We start from the raw sequence: 25339 nt of genomic DNA on the forward strand, positions 1-25339 counted from the left end.
TGCCCACGTGAGTATTGAAGTCCCCCAGTAGAAAGAGGGAATACCCAGGAACTCTCTCCAGCAGCCCACCCAAGGACTCAAAAAAAAAGCTGTCCTACATTCTGTATTAATAAAAAGAAAGAACAGTCGACGAAGAATTGGGAGAATCATTTTATGAAATTAGAAAACTTACCATTTATTTGTGTTTGTGTGTGATCAGTTTTGAAATAGTGTGAGTCTTTCCACAGTTTTTTCCATTATTAATAATGTGCAGGAAAGGCTTAATGTAACTTTATGCTCCTCATCACCTGTCCTTTGACATTAAAGTAAAGAAAACAAAAGAACAAATGTTGAAGGGAAAACAGGAGCTATGTATAAACAATGTTTGAAACACTGTCACGGTAGGCCTATTTTTTCTTTAATTCAACTTTATATTTTCGTCAGTCCTGTGCTCACTTCTTATGTAAACTTCTTACTTTCACTATCAATGACTCAAAATCACCTTTTTACTGCAGATCACCTACTGTACATGCAGATCGGAGTTTCTGCTGCTGTCCCATCTTTCTTTTATTTACCAGGACAAACTTCATACATACATACATACATACATATATATATATATATATATATATATATATATATATATATATATATATATATATATATATATATATATTTATTTATATGTACACAAGTCTAAATCAATTCGTCTTAAAGATAGCTTCACTGTAGATATACTGTGATAGGTCTGCGCGGGGATGCCAACATGAGCGGTGCCCCTCACCCCTCATTCTCTTTTCTTTGTTCAGAAAAGCTCTTTTTTATAAATTAGAAGTATTTCATAACCATCATTTTTCTCCATTATTCTTGTAGTTTCTTGTGCTGGTCTGCCCCCTCCTTTTCTCTTCTGTACATGTTTGCAGGCCAGAACTTCAGGAGCTGCATGCTGACCTGCAGTCCCCCCTCTGATCATCCCACTGCTTGCTTCCACCTGTCTTTGTACGGTAGATGTTATATGCTCGCTGACATCCTGCCCATCTACTTATATAGTTATATCTGCAGTGCATCAGTCAACCATTGTATATGTGTCTCTCCTTTCTAGGTTCTTCATTCTCTCTGTCTGTTCTCGCTTTTCCTGCTCTGCCCAGCTGGCCTTCGGCAGGAGGGTCCCCGCTTATAAACCAGGGGCCACATTCACCAATATGTTCTTAAGAAGGATCTTAAAAAATGTCTTAAGATCTAAAATTAAGAAGTTCATAAGAAAGTTCTTAAGTTCAATTCCTCAATATTTTCAAGGACCGTCTTAAGAACTGTCATTTCTTACGAATTTCTTATTTTTCCTAATTAAGAACTTCTTAAAATATGTCATTGCATTGCACGCGCCAACAAACAACATATATACAGGTAGTTTGCGTCTTAACCGTCAGTCACTCACTCACTAAACATGGAGAAGGAGAAAAAGAGATGCAGGAACTTTTCAAGGTTATGGTGGATGAGATTAATGTGTTGAAAAAAGTGATATTAGAGGCTTTCCTTTTCACAGAAGACATTTTAAGACAGGTCAAGGTTGTCTTAAAATTAAGAAAAAAGTCAAGAACAAATTTGAGAATTTTTATTTCAAGAATACCATTTATTCTTAAGTTTTTTCTTAAGAAGAAACTTAAGAAGAAAGTTGAGAAAATACTTAAGAACTTTTTTGGAGAATATGACTTCTTCTCTTTTTTCTTCTTAAGACTTAAAGGGGCATGAGGCAGGATTGAGGCAGGATTTGTGAAAAAAATGCGTATACGTTTTAAGTTTTCTAGTAATAATGTCAGATGAAGCGTTCCAAACCAAAACGAATGAGCCATCTAGCGTATCTCTCCGTTGCCTTGAACAGGCTGTGTGCTGCAAAATGTGCTGCAATTCCGGGCCCGAATTTCCCGCGCTGTCCTGCGGATGTGACGTCACATGACACTTAAGAAGATTTTGTGAATGTTTTGTGAATCCGGTCCCTGGTCCTGCTCAAGGTTTCTTCCCTCTTAAAGGGGAGTTGTTTATGTGTATGTACATTAATAATTGCTTGGGGGTCGTGTTCTGAGTCTCTGGAAAGTGCCTCGAGACAACTTCTGTTGTGATACAAACTATATAAATAAAATTGAATTGAATGTGTGTTTGCGTGTATATGTACATATACACGCACACATATAAACATGTATATATCTATATATAGATATATCTATATCTATATCTATATCTATATATATATATATATATATATATATATATATATATATATATATATATATATAGATATATATATATGTAAACTGTAAGCACTTTGAGATTATTCATGAAAAGTGCTCTACAAATAAAATGTATTATTATTATTATTATTATTATTATTATTATTATTATATATAAAGCAATGGCATGCAGGATGGATGTATCACTCGTTGTACTCGTTCTTACATACTGTTTTCTCCACTGAATACTGAATACATAATAGACTTTATGAATAGACAATCTTCGAGGACAAGCTCCAGCGATAGAGGTGTCCTTATTTAAGCCTGTTTATAATTAGCAGTCTTTATATTAGAAAAATTTCCCTCTAAGCATAAATAACTTAACATAATCCGTGCATAAGATATTTATAAAAGTAGCAAGCGTTTTTTCTTTTTTTTTATTATGAGCATCAACAGGTATCCAGTTATTTGCGTTTCACACGTAAGGCACATTTATGAGCAGGCCGGTCCTATCCCACGTTGTTTTGCCAGTAAGCAGGAAGACACAAGTGTTGACCTCCTCCGCTGAAGTCGATGCAGTTTAATCCGCATATTTAGTGATGGTGAATAATCTAAACCGACAATAACACGGCTTTTGTTTTTAGTTTAAAGAAGGCGCTACTCGCGGGGATGTCGCTGAACCGCTGCCGGTATTTATACTCTCGGTTTCAGCGGCATATTCACAGCCGGACTGCCCTCGTCGCCGCATGTAGCTGTCGTCAGACTTCTGGCTCCGGTTTTTTGTTTAAGCAGCACCAGGCGAGCTCCGTCATCTGCTGCAGACATGTCTCCTCCGACAGCTCGACCCCCAGACCCCCGGACACCTCTCTGTTCGTGCCCGTCGCCCTGCGGAGCGAAGCTGCGGCGGACGATAGTGTCGGAGCCGAGCTGACGCAGCCGCTCGATAAAAGTGAGTAAAGTTGCTGCTTTGCTCAAGCCCACACATTAAATATGCCGAAGCAGTCACGTTGAATCCTTTTAAAGATGCATACAACCAGTACTCGAGTTGAGGGGGGATGAGGGGGGATGGCATCCCCCCCTGAAATAAAAACGGCCAAAATCATCCCCCCTTTCCATCCCTTATGTCATTTCATCAATGAATGTGGTTTTACTGCTATTTCAACATTTAAAGTCATCACCAGAAAAATAACACTAGAAAAATAACTTATTTGACAATTTTCACCTGTTTCAAGTACATTTTCACTTGAAATAAGTAGGAAAAATCTGCCAATGGGACAAGATTTACAGTATCTTCTCATTACAAGCAATAAAATCTTGTTCCACATGCAGATTTTTCTACTTATTTTAAGTGAAAATCTACTTGAAACAGGTGAAAATTGTTGTTTTTTCCAGTGATGAGTCTTGTTTTAAGTGTAATGAGATTTTTTTTTACTAAAATGAGACATTTTAACTAAAAATAAGACAAATATTCTTGTTAAGATTTAGAGTTTTTGCAGTGATCCATTTTACTTATCCTGTGAAGGACAGAGTCATATTGATAAGTTCAGAAAACTATTTTTTATTGCTGTGTTTTGATGTATTAGATGTAAGCCCAGTGGATATTTAAAGCCTACAGAAGGCTGCATTTAACTGCTGCTATGTCATTCCTGCAGTATTTCTGCAGGTGTTTTGGTCAGTGCTATTATTTGTAATATATTATATTATTTGTAATCAGCACAAATTATCTGTCCCCATATGATAAAATCCACCACCCCCCCTGATTTTTTTCTTTACAACTCGAGTACTGCATGCAACTGTTGGTGTTTATTTGATGTCTTTATTATTTGGTACAGTTTTCAATGTTTGGTCTGATAGTTATTTGCATCTCTGCTCCAGATGAACTGCTGAAAGTTTTAAACCGGTTTTATAAAAGGAAGGAGATACAGAAGCTGGCATCGGACCAGGGCCTGGACGGTGAGGAAATACACTTCAAAGATTAATGATTTCATGTCTATACACTGTAGTTTTCATGAATTGTTACTGAATTTCCTGTTGTTGTTTTTTTTGTGAGACCATAGTATTAAAAGTGCCTAGTCATATGAATGAATACTTCATTACAGACTCAAAAGGTTCCATATAAAATACATACAAATTACAGATCACACATTAAAATACTTGCAAACATCTGTTCCAATGTTTCCATAGCACAGATGTGTACCTTGTATCACTCCGTTTGATATTAGTGAGTGTAGTTATTAGACAATTTTCTGACTCATGGAGTCGACACATAAATTTAAACATAAAATTCCTCAGCAGAGCATGGAAGGTGGGGACATAACAATTAACAAATAAAGTGCCTGCACTTGTCCATCTTGGTGGCTTAAGGAGGATCCTGAACGCATCATTATATGCTACCTACCTCATATGAAATAACTTATTTATGTAACACCTTATCAAGCGAACAGCATCTCAAGGTGCTTTTCAGAACAATCAATCACGTAACAATATATATAATATACAATGATGAAAAATACAAATATGTCAATTAAAATGGACTTGTATAAAAAAAGTTTTTTGTTTTGTTGTTTTTTTCCCAATCAGTGCAGCTGAGTGAAGAATAAAATACTTAGGCACACAAATTACTTTATATTAACACAAAACCCGTGGTTTCCCATCATGCACTATACTGTAGTCTAGCAGGAGTCTGACGCCACCCACAGTGCTGAAAACTGCAGTTGATGTCATGAAATAAGGTTGTTGATGGTCTACTTACCTTAACACTGCTGCTTCCTGCAATCAAGTATTTTGGTTTAGAAAAGGTTCATGCAAAACCCGCATTGATTTATTATTTCCTTTTTGTCCCAACAGCTCGTCTGTTCCACCAAGCCTTCATCAGCTTCAGGAAATATGTTCTGGAAATGACGGCTCTCCCGGCCGATCTCCACATCATCCTCAATGACATCTGCTGCGGAGCAGGTGCGACGTCCAATCGTGGTGTCAAGTCTGGAGTTTATGTCATTTTATTACAACATTTTTTAGTTTTGTATTTTTTTTCCCTCCAGGTCATATCGATGATGTCTACCCATACTTCATGCGTCACACCAAACAAATCTTTCCCATGCTGGACTGTATGGACGACCTGAGAAAGATTTCTGACCTCAGAGTCCCAGCCAACTGGTTTGTATTCGAGAATGTTCCTCTGTGTGCCCTTTCCTCTATTACTATCAGATGTTCCTATTTTTACGTGTGCGTGGCAATATGAGTAAGCAATTGTGTTTTTCTTATATGTACGTCAGGTACCCCGAGGCTCGTGCCATCCAGAGGAAAGTGATCTTTCATGCTGGCCCCACCAACAGTGGGAAAACCTACCATGCCATCCAGCGCTACCTGGCTTCTAAGTCCGGCGTCTACTGTGGACCTCTGAAGCTGCTGGCCCACGAGATCTTTGAGAAGAGCAACAATGCGGTTCGTTACTTGTTTTCGTCTGTCATCTGAGTAGTAACGGGAGTAAGAGGAGTGGTAGCACTCTGAAGAAAATTTAAAGTTGTACATTTGTGAGAAATATATGTTCTATGGCACTAAACAGGGGAAAAAAACAAGGAAAAATGTGATCATCCTCATGGCAGAGATTATTGCCTCAAATCACTGTAATATCCAACACTTTAAACACAGAAATGCAAATTGTGCTTGTTCTTAGGACGGTAGTACATCTGTGTTATTATTTCTCCTCACTACATGCTGTGGATGTGCTTTTGCTTGTTCAGTTTCACCCTGTTAAGAGTTGCCCCACCAGATACGGTTTTTACCAATTAAAAACATTATTGTAGTATTACATAATAAAGTGAAATAGCATGAAAGCCCTTAAACACTCAAACCTCCAAATACTTGTTGCATTCTGGGTAAACAGTATATTATTTCCATGGATCTCTAAATCTGTCTGTGGTGCCTTCAGTGCCCGGTAGACATCCGTCGTCTTCATTTTCTAATTTCTGGTTATTTCTTTGATATTTATATCCTGTGAGAACACTGGATGTGTCCAAGATCTCCTCTGGGATACTGATTACTTTTTTTGATTCTGTGTGAATTTATCCAGGGCGTACCATGTGACCTGGTTACTGGCGAGGAGAGGACCTTCATGGATCCAGAGGGCCGAGCATCTGGACATGTAGCATGCACCATCGAGATGTGCAGTGTCACCACACCTTGTAAGTGGATGTAACACGGACTGCATGATGATGAGGCTTCTTTTATTGTATCTACTCATTTATTATTGTGTTGTTGTTTTTTTGTTTTCCTGGAAAGAGTTCATGTTATGTGAAAGAAATGATTTATTGTTTCCAACACAGCGTTCCATATGACCCAGGGGGGGAAGAATGTTTTTGTATTAATGTTTATTTATTTTTAGTTTTACATTTTCCTTGAATATAATTACATTTTTTTTGTATTTATTTTACTTGTTGTGATATAGAAGTCTTGGTATTTAAGTGCATATGTGTATACATATGCACTTGATTCTTTCCCAAATCAAATTGCTTGTGTTGATTTGATTTAAATGATAACATCAACTACAAATGTGTTTTTGTATTTATAGATGAGGTAGCTGTGATTGACGAGATCCAGATGATCAGAGATCATTCCAGAGGGTGGGCATGGACGAGAGCTCTGCTGGGTTAGAATCACACACAAACCTGGACACTGTGGTGGATATTACTTAAAGATAATCAATGAGCATCTTCTTAAACCCTCCATTATGATCCTGTGTGTTTGTGCAGGTCTGTGCGCAGAGGAGATCCACGTTTGTGGGGAACCTGGAGCTGTAGACTTCGTTAGAGAGCTGATGTACACCACCGGGGAGGAGGTGCAGGTGAGGCTGGAGAGCACAGTGCAACAGGGAGACTGATTTTTACCTTTTTGTCTGATGCGGCGCTGATGTTCTCTCGTCTGTGCTCTCCGCAGGTCCACACCTACCAACGCTTAACCCCGTTCTCGATCTTGGATCATGCAGTAGAGTCGTTGGACAACCTGAGACCCGGAGACTGCATCGTGTGCTTCAGTAAAAATGACATTTACTCCATAAGCAGACAGATCGAGGCTAGAGGACAAGAATGTGCTGTGATTTATGGAAGCTTACCTCCAGGTGAGTCTGCTTGAGATACAAGTTCTGTAACAGGGTTGCATATTTTAGAAGATATATTTTTTAATGTGGTGCTTGTTTTTAAGATTTGAAAAGTGCTTGAATTTTGGATAACATTCTTTAAACGGCTATAAACTGTAATTTTGTTGCTTTACCAACACTGCATCGCTTCAGTGATGGATTAAAACATACTGTTTTAATGATGGTGGCTTGAAAAAGACAAACAAAAATCATGATTAAAATAGTATGTCAGATAACTCTGACTTCTTGTTCAATATGTTGACAGACAACAGCTTGTCACCATTTAATTCCTGTTTTTTTGTTGGTTTGGTTAGATAGTCCATGGTCATTGATTCATTCCTCTTTTTCTACACAGCGAGATATAGCCTGAGTACCCTGGCATCTCTGATGTCACATGTGTTCCCCTTTATTCATACATTTATAGATGTATCCTTTTAGTTTTCAGATGAAGCAACTACTAATTTGGACATATCCTCCAATTCATTTGATTACATGTGATTTACAGGCACTAAGCTGTCACAGGCGAAGAAGTTCAATGACCCTGATGACCCCTGTAAGATCATGGTTGCTACGGATGCTATAGGGATGGGTCTCAACCTGTAAGTGCCACCGTACCACATTGCACCCACAAAATTTCATTTTGAGATATATTTCATTGTGAATTTGGGTCACTTTCTACCATCTGTGGTATTTGTCATTGTCATCTTAGATTTACTTACATTCAAAACCATTTACATGTTTCATTTTATTTTGACATGCAATCAGGCATATTATTTTAAAAAAAAAAAAAAAAAAAAAAGGAAATATTTCTGTGTATGAATTTTGCAGTATAATTGGGTCCCTGAAGTGGCTACCAAATCAAAAACGTAATCCTAGGCTTATCGTGTAATTTTAGTTTGGAGCTTCCTACCCAAAAATGTGTCATGCACTGACCGGTTCAGTTATTCAGACTACTGTGACATCACAGACCCACATCAGACTGGATTTACTGAGTTTCGCCATCTTCATTTTTATCCATCCAACTGGCTGTTGTGAACAGAGCTATGGAGACATGGTTGAAAAGGGAATTTGGAGCCATCTCAATCTATAGTGTTCTATTTTGACAAAAAAATGTTACAAATATTTCAATAATACATTCATGAAATATGTCAACTTGGGAGGTGGGGAAAAAGGAGTAAACCCTTTTTTAATACAAAAAACAAAGGGAAAAAAAAAATCAGAGCACACCTAAAATCCAAAAACTGAAATATTGTGCTCGGCAGCTCTAACTTCAGTGTTTAATCTGCCATTGCAATGGCAGATTATGGTAAACAAATTTAGTCTCTATCAAATTTGTCCACCCTTTCTCCAGGAGTATAAAACGGATCATCTTCAACACTCTGGTAAAGCCCAATATCAATGAAAAAGGAGAGAAGCAGATGGAGACCATCAGCACATCACAGGCTCTGCAGATTGCAGGCCGTGCAGGAAGGTCAGTTTTTCTTCTGCTCTTCTGAGTTCAGTCTGGAGGATTGAAGGTGGGAAAAGAAAACATAAAATCCAAACAAGCCTCTTAAGTTTCTGTCGTGATGACATTAAAACTGCTTCTCTGTTGCAGATTTTCCTCCAAATTTAAAGAGGGAGAGGTCACGACCATGCACCGAGACGACCTGCCCGTCCTGAAGGAAATCCTCAGCCACTCTGTCGATCCCATAGAGGTGAACTTTCAACAAACAACCCTAGATAAAAACAAATGACCCACAGTATTTGTTTGGCATAGTACACGTATAAGTTGTATTGATGTTTTTTGTCGTTGTTTCAGACTGCAGGTCTCCATCCAACAGCAGAGCAGATAGAGATGTTTGCCTATCATCTGCCCGATGCCACGCTCTCCAACCTTGTAGTGCGTAAAAGCTGCTTACTCATTTCAATCTCTGCACACGTGAACAAAGTTATGCTTCAATGCAATCAGAGTGAAGAGTTTTAATATAGTGTTCTGTATAGACAATAAGTGGTTATTATGGATCTCATAACAGTAGTCTGTAGGAAAATGTATTTGAAGACGTTCCAGGATGAGTAAAACTATAACGGTGTGAATAATTGCATGCGCCAGTAGATGTCATTATAACTTTCACATTGGACCTTAAAAAGTTGAAACCTCACTTTTTAAAACATTAAAATGGCATTTCAGAAAGCAAAGATTGCAGGTGGGTATTTAGGTTTTTAACTATATTAACCTGCTTATGATAAACAAACACCATCATCTATCAGTGTTATCATCAAATTTAAAAAATACCATAATCAGTTCTCATGAAGAGGTGGAAGCTTTATCTTTTTAAGATCAATAGCGATTATTCCAGCACAAATAAATCCTAAACTTGGAGAAAGGAAAACAGAACTGTTTTACATTTTGCTTAATTAGTTTTCAACTATTGTAGTTTTCAGGTGTTTTAAGATTTCTAAAGGCACTAGGGTACAGGATGGACATTGTGACTGAATGGCACACAAGCTCATTAAGTTAAAAAAAGTACTGCTTTGTTTTATACATGTTGTAACGTGTGACTCGTTAGTGACGGTGTTTGGTTCATGTCAGTTCTGCCTGTGTGTTTTGCTCAGGACATATTTGTCAGCCTCTCTCAAGTGGACGGTATGTATTTTGTCTGCAACATCGACGACTTCAAGTTCCTGGCTGATATGATTCAACATATACCTCTGAACCTGAGGTCACGCTACGTCTTCTGCACTGCTCCAATCAACAAAAAACAGCCCTTTGTTTGTACCTCCTTCCTAAAGGTGAGAATAGGTTGAAGTATGCAGGAGGAGGAGGTGTGATGAGTAATCAGAAGTCAAAGCAATTACAAGGTTTGTGGAGGAAGCAGATACTTAAGGCAGTGTTATTAGGGAGGAGAAAAAAAAGGGAGCTTATGCATTTTATAGTTATCTTTTTATGGGTATTTATGGGTATGGGTATTGTGTCGATAAAGCACCAGAATACAATTACATTGGAGCAACCTTTGAGATTCAAGGCCAAGTTTTATGAATCAGTGTGACTGATGTACAGATAACCATAATAGTTGGTATAGGGCTGTGTAAGTGTACTTGACGCTCGTAAAAAATAGTTGATACAAATGAGTTTTAATACTGTTTTCATGGAGATGTACTCTAACATTTTCAGAAAAATATCGTTGAGTACTTATTGGTTGGTTGATGTTTTTTGATTTTTTTTTTTTTTAATTAGCTTTATGCGCTGTTGTGTAAGTTTTTTGTTGTTTTGATTTAACTCTTTATGTTTCAGTTTGCACGTCAGTTCAGTCGAGATGAGCCTCTGACATTTGACTGGGTCTGTCGCCATGTCAGCTGGCCTCTGGCTGCACCCAAGAACATCAAAGACCTGGTTCACCTGGAAGCTGTCCATGACGTCCTGGACCTGTACCTCTGGTTGAGGTGACAACTTTGTACCTTCACTTCTCTTGGTGGTTTATGGCTCAGTAATTGATCGTTGCTCTGGTCGTCTGTTTGAACTCTTCTTGGCTGCCGAACTGTGGTTCATGAGTGGTTCCCAGTGTAATCCTCATTGCTGGTAATGTCTTTGTGTCTCTGTAGCTACCGTTTCATGGACATGTTCCCAGATACAGCCTCGATCCGAAAAATCCAACGGGAACTAGATGACATCATCGAACAGGGTGTCCAAAATATTACTCGTCTCATTAGAGCCACTGACCCAAACATCACCGATCCACTACAGACGGAGGGCAACACGCGTGGCCAAGCAGGAAGTGGCGTCGCAGCTGCCAGCACCGCCTTTGCAACCAGAAGCAAAGGTCAGAGAAGCTCAGGAGAGAAGATGGATAGCTCTCTGGCAAGTCGTCTGGTGAGAGACGGCCTGTTGACCCCCGATCTGCTCAAGCAGTTGCAGAGGGAGTGGTCTACAGACCGGAAAAATCATGTTGCTAGCAGTCACTCACGGGCACTCAGTGCAGAAAATTCAAATAAAATCAACAAAGGGAAAAGTAAAAAGAAGAAATGAAGATTCAGACATTTGATCAGTTATGTGTTGGTCATTGTGGTTGTATCTGCTCTGGTGGATAGGAACAACAGATACAAGAATTTGGACTGAGTCACGAGTTGACAGTTCTCGGAGGGATGAACGCACCAACACGGACCCAACAACACCGTTTGGTTCTGGATGTTTGTTCTGGACTGACTTTTGGGCCACAATACTGGCTTGTTTAATGTTGTGACATTATTTATTGGTTTGACTTGAGCAACAACACTTGTCTTGCTTGCTTTCTTCTGACCGTAGACCAACAAAGCCAGTTGCTTCAGAAAACCTTTGTGGCTCGAGTCACGTCGAGCTCCCCGCCCGATTTCTGTCCCCATGAAGGATCTGGTATTTGGTGAAAGATTCTCCCTCAACCGTATGAACAAAATCACTTAAAGAAAAACAAATCAAAACAAAAAAACAGTCAAATTAGCTCCCAGTAGACTTCTGCAACTGCCCTTGGATTCATTTTACAAGTAATGGAGTCACGGTACTGTTTGGTTGTGGGAGATGTCCAGTATGAGATGGCACGAACTTTACATTTTTCTAATCCAGGCGTCGTATGGTCATAAATGTGGTTTTGAGCAGGTCACTACAGACAGTGGACTCAGGACTTTTACAGAACAGACTCAACTGTATATTTATGCAGATGCATCACCATATGTTTTTTGTTCTTGTCTTTACATTTAAGCAGATGATATTCATCAATAAAAACAGCTTTTTAAATCTGGTTTCAAGTCTTTAACTATATCATGCACCCTAAACCAGAGAGTAACAATCAATGTGAACAAATGAAATATAACTGTAGAAATATAATGAATTATCACTGAAATATAACCGTCTTAGAACAGAACCGGTTCTTAGAGATCAGCAGCAGCTGCATTCATTTACCAAGGTACTTAATTTCCACAGAAAACAGAGTCCCAAAGAGATTCAAATATTTAGTAAATTTATACGAATTGAAGTCAAGTGGTCTGAGTGTAATCAACACATCAGACTCGATAGCAAAGACTGGTAAAGAAGAGCAACGTAGAGAGACATGAGGTGACAAATACGAGTGTTGACGGCATCTATCTGCAATGTGGTATATTAATTTAATCATTTCAGAATGTTCCCCCCACATCCTTTCTGCATTCAGTTGTAAACCAGAACCGAGTTTTTATATATATATATATATATATATATATATATATATATATATATATATATATACATACATACATACAGTACAGACCAAAAGTTTGAAAACACCTTCTCATTCAAACAAATGGGGAAGTGTGTCCAAACGTTTGGTCTGTACTGTATATGTGTGTGTGTATATATGTGTATATACTCGGTTAAATAGAAAATACTACAATTTTTGCAATATTTTATTCATATTACTTCACGTCATCACTGATGGCGCCTTATAAATTAAAATATAAAACATTTATGGATTTGATTTGTCCTGTCTGAGTCTAACGTGTAGTTCAGATTCGTCAGAACCTTTTAAGATTCTGATTAAGTCAATAAATAGTGTGGTGAAACTACAAATACAGCAGGGATGGGCTGTGAGACAGAGGTAATGATGGTAGAAAGGGGTTTGGCCTGTTAATCATTGAGATGGCACAAAGGTTGGTCAGACCACAGTGGACTCGCTGAGATCAAAAAGACCAGACGGTGAACGGGGGAGAATAAAGAAGAACAGAAATACATCCTAATCTACCAGACGTCTGTTTGCTGTTATACACCAACAAGAGCGCAGGAAGCAGCTGTTTTCATGGTGGTGTGTTTTATAATAAGTCAAGATGTTGGCAGCTCATCTCGTTTCATTCTTATTCTCCAAACTCCAAGAAGATCCCACAAAGAGGGTAAGAGATATAAATGTGAAACCTAGAGAGTATGTTCAACACTGACACTGTCAGACACCAGTGAGGAAGACTTCTGCAACACCTTTAACAGCGTTGGTGACGTCATGCAAACTAACATTACTTCAAACGTTCAAAACTGTGTTTAATTAAAATTGTCTTTGTTTGAGGTTTTCAGATTTTTTTCCCCAAACACGTTATGGCAGTTAATCAAGAAATTGAACATATAGTTTGTTATATTTATATTCGGCCCATATTTAACTTTTACTGAAATCAAGGCCGTGAAGTGTAGTGGAGTGTGTGTGTGCGTGTGGTAAAGGAGCTGTAATCAGGAGTTACTCTGGCACGACTCATCTTTTCCTGAACAATGATTAACCTCATTTTCTGGCAGTCTCACTCCTCTCTGTTCAGAGTTGTTCAACAGTCACATCCTCTCACATGGACAAAGTTATCACACTTCTGGTGATCATGTGGATGCTCAAAGATGAGCAGAGATAAAGTAAATCACAAATCTGTAACGACACTCAGTTTGGTTAAGCATATACAGTATATATGATATGCTAGATACACTTAAAGCTTAGTGTTTTTACTAATGCATGACTTTCAAACTTTCACTTTTTGTAATTTGGAAGCCAGCTGACCATTATTTACTATGGGTTATAAATCCCTGAAACATGCATTAAAATTATGAAACTAATAAGGCATAATAAAGCTTTAAAAAGACATGGTACATCCGATGTGGTAATTACAAAAAGCAAAACATAGCTCAGAGAATATTTATTAACAAATAAGAAAAAGTAAAGTAAAGAGTACATCTAAAAAACAAATACATGGATGCACCTTATGTTACTATATCTTTACGAGGCTTGTGTTGATATATATAATTATATAAATACTTTTTATGTTTAACTTCTGTTCACTTGATAATAAAAACAAATTAGATAATAGAATAAGAAAATAAAAAACAGAGAGAGAAGAAAATAAAATGATGGAAACACAAAGAGGTAATGAAAGAATACAAACAACTATATTCAAGCGTTTCATCAATGCAGTTCGCAAACATGGTTGTCATAAAAAAAGAGTGAAGAACAGATGCTTCTCTAAGCACTTGTGCTTTTATCACACATAACTGAGTTACCAACTGCGTACTGGATCGTCTAAATGTACATAGACTTGGAGAGTCAAAGGATTTTGACATTTCTTTGATCTTAAAAGTTTGAGAAACTTTAGAGAATATTGTATTATTATATTTTCACCTCCTTTCTACTTGAGCTGTGTTGCCCTGTTTTCCCCTCACATGCAAACCCTATTGTGTGTGTGCAGGTCGACAGGTTCCTGCATGCTATGCGTCTCCAAGATGACCAGTTAAGTGACATTTCAGCTCGTTTTCAGGCTGAAATGAAGAAGGGGCTTTCAATAGAAAGTAATGCAGCTGCAGCTGTGAAGATGCTGCCAACATATGTCCGCTCTACTCCTGATGGCTCAGGTATGGATCATATTAATAAGAAAATATATATACTTATAATGATGAAATATCCGGAGCCCAGTTATGGCTGGTACATTATCTGTTTCACTGTTCCAACTGTTGCAGAGAAAGGACAGTTTCTGGCGCTGGATGTCGGAGGCTCCAAGTTTAAGGTGCTCCAGGTTAAAGTGAGAGAGGGCGTGGGCATCAAAAAGGGAGAAGTGGAGATGGCAGAGAAGATCTACCCATTACCAAAAGAGCTGCAAACTGGTAAAGGAGTAGAGGTGAGAAATGAACCTACTGTAAAAGAACAAGACTATGAGTACACTGAAAAGATGATAAATTTCAATTTTTTTCCCCCTTTCTTCTATCTAACTCCTCATCTGCAGCTATTTGACCATGTGTCAGAGTCTCTGAAGGACTTCCTGCATGAAAAGAACATCAGTTTGGAGAAGAAACATCCCCTTGCCTTCACTTTCTCCTTCCCCTGTGAGCATCGCTGCCTGGATCAGGTAAAACAATACATCTGCATCAAAACCTCACCTTTCATGATGTGGGTCAGTCTTTTCACATGTATGTAAATAATCGTTTCCTCTCTGTAGGGAATATTGTTAAGCTGGTGTAAGAATTACAGGGCTCGAGGCCTTCAGGGTAAAGATGTGGTCCAGGTCCTCAGAGACGCTATCAGCAGAGCTGGGGTATGACGCCAGTATGCTCCACATCACTATTTGTCCATTTGAATTTGTCATTTTTTAAATATTCCTACAGGTGAGCTGAGATTTGTGAACCTGATTTAGCTGATGCTTCTCTTCAGGGAAACTTTTGGTGCTTGATAACAATAGAATGAGAGAATGATAACTATGATGATTCATTTAATACGGGCAATCTACATGCCCCTTGTTATTTTTTAATTTATTTTTAATCCTGCAGCGTAATGTTAACAACTCTGTATCTCCCGATGCAGGATATGGACATGGAGGTATTAGCTATGGTTAATGACACTGTTGCAACCATGATGACCTGTGGTTTTGATGACGAATACTGTGAAGTAGGACTCATCATCGGTGAGTATCTCCATAATTAACACTAGTCTCTGCAGCTTGGGATTTGATTATGACAACTATAAAATCCAGTATTTAAAGTGGGCCCTTTTGTCATTATTCTGATACTGGTAGCTACACTAGTCATGCAGTTCTTGCACCAGTCTCATCATCACCACGTACTTGAAAGAGTCTAAAATCTGGACGTTATTGGGCACTTTTGCAGCTCCCTCTAGTGGTTTATTGATTTACATGTGTGAGATTTGTTTGTTCATGATTTCAATACTTGTCATTAACAAAAAAGGTGGTCAAGTGGGAAATTAAATAGAAAGGACCCAGTCTTTTATAGTACCTTTATTATAACTGTGCATATATCCTACTACATGCTATGATCATATATTTCAGCAAAAGTACTGTGAATATTTTTAAAACAGCTATATTTTATTCTATTTTTATTTTTATTAAAAACTACTTCCATACTATTATTTTTTTGCACTGTTTACCTCATAGTTTTTTTTTCATTTTACATTGTTCCTTGTATATAGTAGTTTGTTAGATTGAGACATGGACATGATGTTTTAACTTAAATTCAGAAGTTTATCCTCCGGACACAGAGAGTAAATAACTACAGCCAAACCTTTCTATTAATGCTGGTTTGTATTCTCTTGTGTGCGTGTGCAGGCACTGGAACCAACGCATGCTACATGGAGGAAAGGCGCCATGTTGACCTGGTGGCGGGAGACGAGGGCAGGATGTGTGTGAACACTGAGTGGGGGGCTTTTGGAGACGATGGAGCCCTAGATGATTTCATAACAGAGTTTGACAGAGATGTTGATGCAGCCTCCGCCAATCCTGGGAAACAAATGTGAGGGAGAGTAGCTTTGTCGTTTTTTATGCTGGTGCACAGCAGGTGGGGCACATCTCAACCCCCTGTCTCTTTTCCCACTTGTTTCCCGTAATTGTAGTTTTGAGAAGATGGTCAGTGGGATGTATCTGGGGGAGTTGGTGAGGCTGATTGTGTTGAAGATGGCTAAACTCGGACTGCTGTTTGATGGAAACATCTCTGATGCCCTGAGGACCAAAGGGAAAATAACCACTGCACATGTGGCAGCAATGGAGGAGTAAGAGCTCGCTATTTCTTTGTCACACCATCTCAGTCTAAACAACTGTAACAAGCTATGAATCTGTTTCCTTCTCAGGTACAGACACGGTTTGAAAAACACCATAGACCTTCTGATGCAGCTTGATCTGACCCCGTCGGCGGACGACTGCATTGCTGTTCAACATGTCAGCACCATAGTCTCCTTCAGGTCCTCAAACCTGGTGGCTGCGGGACTGGCAGCCGTCTTAACCCGAATCAAACAAAACAGGAATATAAGGGACTTAAGAATAACTGTGGGCGTGGATGGAACCGTGTACAAAACTCACCCTCAGTACGTTATTGTGGAAATATAAGTGTAATTCACATTCTTGTGTTGAACATTAATACGGTTCTCTGTTTCACAGTGAGATAATGTGGCAGATTCTGCTTTAGTGCAAATATTGAGTGTTTAAATGTGCACTTTACAACTCTGTCCCTTTGTTTGGGGTTCCCTGACTCTGAAAATCTGTCAGCTGTTCAGATATACTGTGTAATGTGTCATCGCAGACCCAGAACTCAGTATAATTTTGAATACTGTATTATTGATAATATGCTGCATTGGAACTGAAAAATTTAAGTACAGTGGTAATGAATTTGTTGTTGCTTTTTTTTCTCAGGTATCCTAAACGTCTCCATAAAGTGGTTCGGCAGTTGCTTCCTGAGTGTCAAGTTAGATTTGTTCTCTCGGACGGCGGCAGCAGCAAAGGCGCTGCCCTGGTAACAGCGGTTGCTCAGCGTCTGGCTGCACAGAGTCGAAAGGTGACGTTTTTTTGATGTCCTCTTCACAGCGGCACATGAGTGGATTTCATTAAATTGCAGTGTCTCTGTTTTCCAGGTGAAAGAGACGCTCTCCGCCTTCACACTGAGCCATGATCAGCTCCAGATGGTGAAGGCCAGGATGAGGGCAGGACTGGAGGCCGGCCTGAAGAGTCAGGGTCCCTTTACGATCAAGATGCTGCCTTCTTACGTGTACCACACACCTGACGGCACACGTACGGAACTAAAACTGACTATATACCTCAGTTAAACACACATGCCAAATGATCAATATACAATAAACAAGTTCACTGTCACAGTTTATTCCAGTTTTCTTCCAAAGAGGAAAAAAAACACCCATCCAAAGTCAATTATGAATATGAAAACAGTACAATCTCAATACCATTTTATTTGGTTTGTTTTTCTAGAGCGTGGCAAATACCTCGCCTTGGATCTGGGAGGAACCAACTTCAGAGCTCTGCTTGTTACATTTAAAGGACAGACGTCTCGACTTTATCATAAAATTTATACCATTCCCCTGGTGATAATGCAGGGAACTGGAGAGGAGGTAAGAAACATGGCCTACCGGCATATTCAAATCTGTCAGACCGATTAGATTTTTCCAAGTCATGAACCACAGATGTGTTTCCACTGACATTTGATTTGATTGATCACTTTGGAAACATGAAATATATTTAAGGCTGCAAATAAAATAAAATTAATGTGTGATTAATGTCCTGTGTCATGTTGTGTCCTTATGTACTGTCCTGTGTATTGTAATTGTACTATGTGTTTTGTTACAAATGTAAAGCGTCTTTGAGTGCCTTGAAAAGCGCTATATAAATAAAATGTATTATTATTATTATTATTATTATTATTATTATTATTATTATTATTATTATTATTATTATTAAAATAAAATAAAATAAAATAGTGTTTTAATTGACATCATTTCCGTCTCTATGTTCCGTCTTCCAGTTGTTTGACCACCTAGCAGATTGCGTTTGTGACTTCCTGGACTACATGGGCATGAAGAACGTTCGCCTCCCTGCAGGTTTCACCTTCTCGTTTCCCTGCAAACAGACTGCTGTTGATACGGTACGTGTGGATGTCAGAGCATGAGTCTTGGGCTCAAGTTCTGTCCAACGGATTTGATTTCTGCAGCCACAAGTTGCACGGACTCAAATCGAAGTAATAAGTGTGTAATTTTCTCCAGGGCACATTGGTGAGCTGGACCAAAGGTTACAAGGCCACAGACTGTGAAGGACACGATGTCGTTAAGATGCTGCGAGAGGCCATCAAGAGACGCAAGGTGAGTCACAATGCAAGCGTGCTTTTGATGATGGTCATGAAAGTGAAAACATGATCCTGCAGCCATGAAACGAGTATAGTGATGAACCAGCAGCAGTGAAGAAACTATGTATGTGTTCTTGTGAGAACACAGGCTGCAAAAACGTAAAAGTACAAGTACACATAAAACAACACATGCAGATGTGTTTCTGTGCTCATATGTTTGTGCATGTTTACAGGAGTTTGATCTGGACATTGTGGCATTGGTCAATGACACAGTTGGGACCATGATGAGCTGCGCCTATGAAGACCCTCAATGTGAAATTGGACTGATTGCTGGTATGTAACATGACCTACAAATGTGTACAAACTTCAGGATTGTAATAATGACATGTTCACGTTTGCAGTCATCGTCCTTATATGTGTTTGTAGCAGCATTTAATGCAGTTCATTTAGTTTCTAACCACACCAATTCAACAAGAGCTCTTTGGAGATGCTTTGCTGTTTTGCATGACCTGCTACATATCTAAAGTACTTGTTGAATGTTTCACACTCATTTAAAGTGAGTGAATAGTTGAGTCCAGATTGTCGACCGGTGTTGAGAAATATTAAAAACCAGCCGTGGTTCTGTATCACAGGAACAGGGTCTAACCTTTGCTACATGGAGGATCTGAAGAACATTGAGAAGATTGAACAAAGGAGAGGAACAACTGAGACAGACGAGGGGACGCTCGACGGACAGGAGGATGAGGTAGAGGAGGTCGCACGCAGGGTTTGGAGGCCCAATGAGGTGCGCGGGTGTTAACTTGGCCATGCATTCTTTTTTTCTCTTTGCAGGATTGCTGCCAAGCTGAGAAAACAGAAGAGGATGCTGAGATACCAAAGATGTGTATAAACACAGAATGGGGGGGTCTGGGTGACGATGGGTCTCTCAATGATGTCATTACAGCCTTTGACAAAGAGGTGGACCAACACTCTGTCAACCCTGGAAAACAAAGGTGAGAAATACTTCCTGCGTGTGCAGTTTTAAACGTTTTATGTCTGGTTAGTGTGAATATCCTCTTGCTTGTAATCTTTTTTGCACATGTATGTTTCTCAGGCTTCAGTAATAATATTCGTGTTTTTGTGTGTTTAGGTTTGAAAAGATGACTAGTGGGATGTATTTGGGTGAAGTGGTCCGACACGTATTACTAGATCTAACCAAAAGAGGTCTGCTGTTCAGAGGACATGTCACAGAAACCTTGAAAAGACATGGAAAATTTGAAACAAAATATCTGTCTCAGATAGAGAGGTAAGGAAAACTCTGTCACTGCTGGCCAGGTTTCAAATCTTAAGACACAAAAGCTTTCTTCCTTATTCATGGATAAATCCTTACATACCTATAAACATAATTCTGCCAGTGATACCTCAAGCTACTTTCGTCCTCATCTGTGTATTTGTGTTGTCTCTCTCCAGCGACAACTTAGCTCTACTGGAGGTCAGAAGCATCCTGCAGAAGCTGGGACTTGACAGCACCTGTGATGACAGCATCATCGTCAAAGAGGTATTTCTTTCACAAACAAAAGATGAATTGAAAATGAAGCCAACCCAGTTTGTAGCTGGAAGGCAGTCAGACAGTATCTCAATTCCAGCCTGGAGTTTGGAAATGAGATACTCCCTCAGGTGGAAGACAGGTGGGACCCTACAGCAAAAAAACAGCTGGAGCTTAACGGGTTAACTTCCCCAACTGCACTTTAATGTCATCTTAGCGCCACTTATTTAAATACTCTTTTATCTCCACCTACTTTGTGATCTACTATGTTACTGTGACTTGACTGTATTCCTCTGTTAGAAGTGTCTTCTAAATGTAATGAAATGTAATGTCATTAATGCTTTATAAGGAGGAAATTGACAGAAGAATATAAGTTTAACTGACTTGATGTTATAGTATACATTTGATTATAAACAAGTTTCCCCTTATTTTTTTCTTGTCAATTTATAATAATTACTCACTTGTGCCTTCACGTTGTTATGAGCTTGTGTCTACATACCCTCTTCCCAAATGTGTAGCAGCCTATCAATGTCCCTCAAATCAAAATAAAAACAAATATTAAACAAGAAAGAGACATATGTGAGGAAAAACAAGGAGAATCTTCAGCAGAGGGACAAAAATACACCATCACACACTTTTTACTGGGTCATAAGACATGGCTGAGAGGACGTGCTGAAAGTTTTCTTTTTAACAAAAAGTGTAATTTCTTGTCTTGCTGCAAATCATGGTGCAACCTCATGTTGAGTAATGTTTTTTCACTGCTTTACGGAGGTGTATTGTCTGACTCCATTGTGGCACCAACAGACTGGTGACTGTTGCAATAATGATAAAAGTGTTCATTGTTGGTTAGGTATGTGGGGCAGTGTCACGTCGTGCAGCTCAGCTGTGTGGGGCAGGACTGGCGGCAGTGGTTGATAAGATCAGAGAGAATCGAGAACTGGACCATCTGAACATCACTGTTGGAGTAGATGGGGCACTCTACAAACTACATCCACAGTGAGTTACTTTTACTGTTTTTGTTGTGTGAATCCTGCAGCAGTCACTTCAGTTTCATGCATTATCAGTCTTTAAAATGTTTTTAACAATACAAAACGTATTTCTTTCTTCTGCTGCCTTTTCTAGTTTCTCTCAAATCCTTCAAAACACTGTGAAAGTCATGGCTCCTCAGTGTGACGTGACGTTCCTGCCGTCAGAGGAAGGCAGTGGAAAAGGTGCCGCCCTCATTGCTGCTGTGACCCAGACAACAGCAGGAGATGTGACTGAGTGACCAAAAATAATGTCTGTTTTTAGGTTTAGGCTTTTAAGGTATTTTATTTCTGTCGATATACAATCCTTTGTCATACGATGTTGTTCTAGTTGCAGCTAACTTCCTGAGCTGGTTTGAGAAAATGTCATATTGCCATTTGTCTTCTCTGAAACAACATTGTGGATGGAAGACGGAAGCATCGCAGCCAGTAACTGTATTGCTGTCCCTAATAAATTATTTAGGAACTCGATTAATGGATTTTTACATTAATCTTGAGAATGATTTCCTTTATTTATGTTCTTATGGATAAGATCTCAGGATAACTTATTTAAAGAAAGTACCCTCTGTGATGGACTGGTCACTTCTCATCCCATGAGGCTAGGTTAGGCTTGTTGGATGGATGGATGTTATTTCCTGATCTCCAGGGTATATTAAGTTCCACTTGTCTGTAAATCTTGTCATGTCATTTTTCGTCATACACAACTTTTCTTGTTTTCCACGATACATTTTTCCTTTTTGTTCAACAGCTGTTTGTCTGCAATAATCACATAAATTACAATAAAAATGCAACTTCTTTGGAAGATATACAGGTCTTTTGGACCTATTTTCTTCTTTTTCAGTATCTCAAATCAGAGCTCTCCACTCTCTAGTCACTACTACACTGTGAGAAAAGAGTGTCACACACAGCTGCGTGGTCACATGTTTGTGTTGTCCGTGCACTGATTACACTGTTCTCTATCAGGGCTGAGTGCTTGGTTTGGAAAGTAAAATAAACCAAAATTCACATCCTGCAGCCTGCTCACGGTTAGCACCTTATGTGAGACTATGCAATAATCTTATCGTCGGCCTTTCGTGACCACAGTGGACTATTAAAAGGCTGCAGTTGTTTGAGTGTGATCACGCTGATCTTAACGCTTATATTTTCTCTTTTACTTTCAGACAAACTCTGATTTCTTACAATTAGTTGCAGTTCACTACTCTGAGTTTAAGTGTTTGTTTTTGTTAGTTAGTTTAGCTAAGAAAGTACCAGTTTTAAAGGGACCCATGTGATGCTCCATACAACTTGAACAACCTTTTTGAAAAACTTGCCGCAAAAACCTTTTGAAAAACTTTGCTTTAGGGAGAGAGTGCCATTGCATGAAGAATAAGGACTAAACATGCAGTTTTGATAATTAAGTGATGGGGAGGAAGATAAAAAGAAGATAATTGTTATATTAAGAGGACCTGAATATGTTTACACAACCACAAAGTGGTGAATTTGTCTCTTAATGAGGTACAAAAGGTAAATTGAATTTGAAGGTAAATCTTTGTTTTGGTGGTGTTAAAAAAGAAACAGTCATGGTGACGGTTAAAATAAGTCATGAATGTAAGTGTGAAGTATATCCTTTGAAGTCATGGATATGTAAGTGTGTGTGTGTGCATGTGCGTGTGCGTGCGTGCGTGTGTGTGTGTGTGTGTAGGGGTGAGTGAGCACTATGTCAGTACTGAAAGGCAGGAGGAGGACTGGAATGCTGCTGACAACATCTCAGAACAATAAAAACAATAAATACTCTGTTCAGTCATTCTGAGCTAATTCTCTGTCCTTGTGATCAACAGTCTCTCCGTCTCGCGCATGTGTGTATGTGCACGTGTGCCATTTTAGGGGTTCTGTCTGCTTTGTTTGTCTGACTAGAGCTTTGCCTGCTCACCTGTGTCTGTCTGTCTGTCTACCTGCCTGCCTGGTACTTTAATGGTCCTGACAGGAAGTTGAAAGAAAAAAAAACAACCTGAAAATTGTGAAAGTTTTAAAGATTTATTAGATCAAGAAAAGTAAAGACAGTGTGCTACCATTGGTTACAAAATATACATTTTTACGGCTCTCTACTAAGTGTTTGTGTTTATAGACGGCATCGTAATCTGACACTACTGATCTGACGATACTGCACTGGGGTTTGAGCAGTGCAATGATCAGCACATGCTAATCCATTCATGACAGATTAGATGTTGAGTTGAAGATGATGACAGAGGAATGAAACTGAATATTAAAGAGAAAGAAATCATGTCAGCAAAGCAAAATCCTCAAAACAGAGAGAGTAAAGGAAGGAAATGTATTCAGAAATGTAAAGTACAGGATGGGAAAGCAGAGAAAGTTGTCTGCAGGAGTAGGCTAAAACAGTAGCTAATCTGTGAGGGATTAGGATGTTAGAACGTTACCATCTGAGGGCGACGTCACACAGGCACACACACTAAAACACACCCACACAGTAATCCCACACTGCCCTGACCCAGTATCCTCACAGCTGAACCACACATGCAGTGACACTGCAGTTATGCAGCACAGCATGAAAACAGCTGGACTCCTGAAAGTAGAGTCTCCGCTCTGCAGCCGCACATGGAGCAATGCAGCTCATGCACCTTGTTATCCTCAAATATTCTGTCACTCTTTCCTGTAAGATTGTTACCCTGATTCAACAGTCCTCGGGGGGCAAGGTGTCGTTTCTAAAATCATTCAGATATTGGGTTGAAATAAAATTATGACTGATCTCATCAACATCTATAATGATCTTATTCAAGCTTCAGGTTAAACATTTTGTGCACTGTTTTTTCAGCAAAGCATCACATTTAAATATTATGATTTGTAACATCACATTTGACTTGTCTCTGATGAAGTCATGATTACATGTCTGACATTTTCCAATGATTATTTTCTTGAAGGATTAACTGAAGTCACAAATCTCTCGTTTCATCATGCATGTTTGCTAGAAAGTGATGTGACACGTTACAGGCATCTTTGTTGAATTAATGTACAGAAATGCAAAATGTAAAAAACCAATAGAACTATATGACTGATAAAAATAATCCAACTTTTTATATGAGAAACCATATTAAAGTTTAGAAACGTGATTAAATGTATTTTTTTAACACTCATCTTTTCACTTTACTATTTGCTGTTCTTACGTGGGTCCATATTTTGTTTAATTTATGTTTATCTGAGCATATTTATGACAATATATTGTATACGTTTAAATATAAATTAGAAAATTGTCATGTTTTAGGTTCTGTAGCCTGCCATGATTACAGAATCTTGACAAAAGTTTAGATTGATGTCAATGTTTGATTTGTAAGTACACACAGTAACAACATTATACTTTTGTGTATTCAGTTTAATTCATTTTTATTTATATAATGTCTATTACAAGACAAATTGTCTCTAGGCACTTTCCAGAGACCCAAAACATGACCCCTGAGCAATTATTATATAAACATAAACAATGACAGGTAAAAACTCCCCTAGTGGGATTAAAGCCTTAAGACCAACAGTCGCAAGAAAATATTCCCCTTTAGGAGAGGAAAAACCTTGAGTAGGACCTGGATCCTAAGGGGGGCCCTCCTGCTGAAGGCCAGCTGCAGAGCAGGAAAAGAGAGAACAGACACAATGGCTAACTGGTGCACGATACGGATGACTATGTAAGCAGATGTAGACAGCAGACACTGAGGTGGTCAGAGCACGGGATGGCAGGCCAGGATGTCAGTAGGCGTCCAACAGACATCTGTACAGACAGGTGGAAGCAAGCAATGGGATGATCACAGGGCGGGACTGCAGGTCCACACACACAAAACTTTATTTAATGTAATTTTACCTGATGTGATACCTGATGCGATACAAAAAGAAAACCTGTGATTT

At 38.9% G+C, this 25339-nt stretch overlaps 2 protein-coding genes across 2 annotated transcripts; both read left to right on the plus strand.

The window, feature by feature from the left end:
- Positions 1–2740: 2740 nt before the first annotated feature.
- Positions 2741–12089, plus strand: supv3l1 (SUV3-like helicase). The gene is made up of 16 exons (XM_061710861.1): positions 2741–3153; positions 4080–4157; positions 5052–5159; positions 5246–5360; positions 5480–5648; positions 6277–6388; positions 6775–6852; positions 6956–7047; positions 7140–7320; positions 7844–7937; positions 8690–8809; positions 8936–9035; positions 9140–9220; positions 9934–10110; positions 10613–10761; positions 10921–12089. The coding sequence occupies exons 1-16, from the start codon at positions 2874–2876 to the stop codon at positions 11342–11344; spliced, it is 2358 nt and encodes a 785-aa protein (XP_061566845.1). The 5' UTR covers positions 2741–2873; the 3' UTR covers positions 11345–12089.
- An 889-nt stretch (positions 12090–12978) lies between these two features.
- On the plus strand, positions 12979–21718 carry LOC133463200 (hexokinase HKDC1-like). Its single transcript, XM_061744587.1, has 21 exons — positions 12979–13209; positions 14530–14692; positions 14798–14955; positions 15061–15183; positions 15274–15369; positions 15636–15735; positions 16393–16576; positions 16677–16832; positions 16911–17144; positions 17470–17611; positions 17688–17844; positions 18037–18176; positions 18587–18706; positions 18825–18920; positions 19138–19237; positions 19537–19649; positions 19736–19896; positions 20034–20189; positions 20354–20441; positions 21280–21425; positions 21552–21718. Exons 1-21 carry the CDS (start codon positions 13147–13149, stop codon positions 21694–21696), a joined length of 2841 nt encoding a protein of 946 aa, XP_061600571.1. The 5' UTR covers positions 12979–13146; the 3' UTR covers positions 21697–21718.
- The last annotated feature ends 3621 nt before the right edge of the window (positions 21719–25339 follow it).

This window comes from Cololabis saira, chromosome 2 (assembly GCF_033807715.1).
Source record: "Cololabis saira isolate AMF1-May2022 chromosome 2, fColSai1.1, whole genome shotgun sequence".
Lineage (NCBI taxonomy): Eukaryota > Metazoa > Chordata > Actinopteri > Beloniformes > Belonidae > Cololabis > Cololabis saira.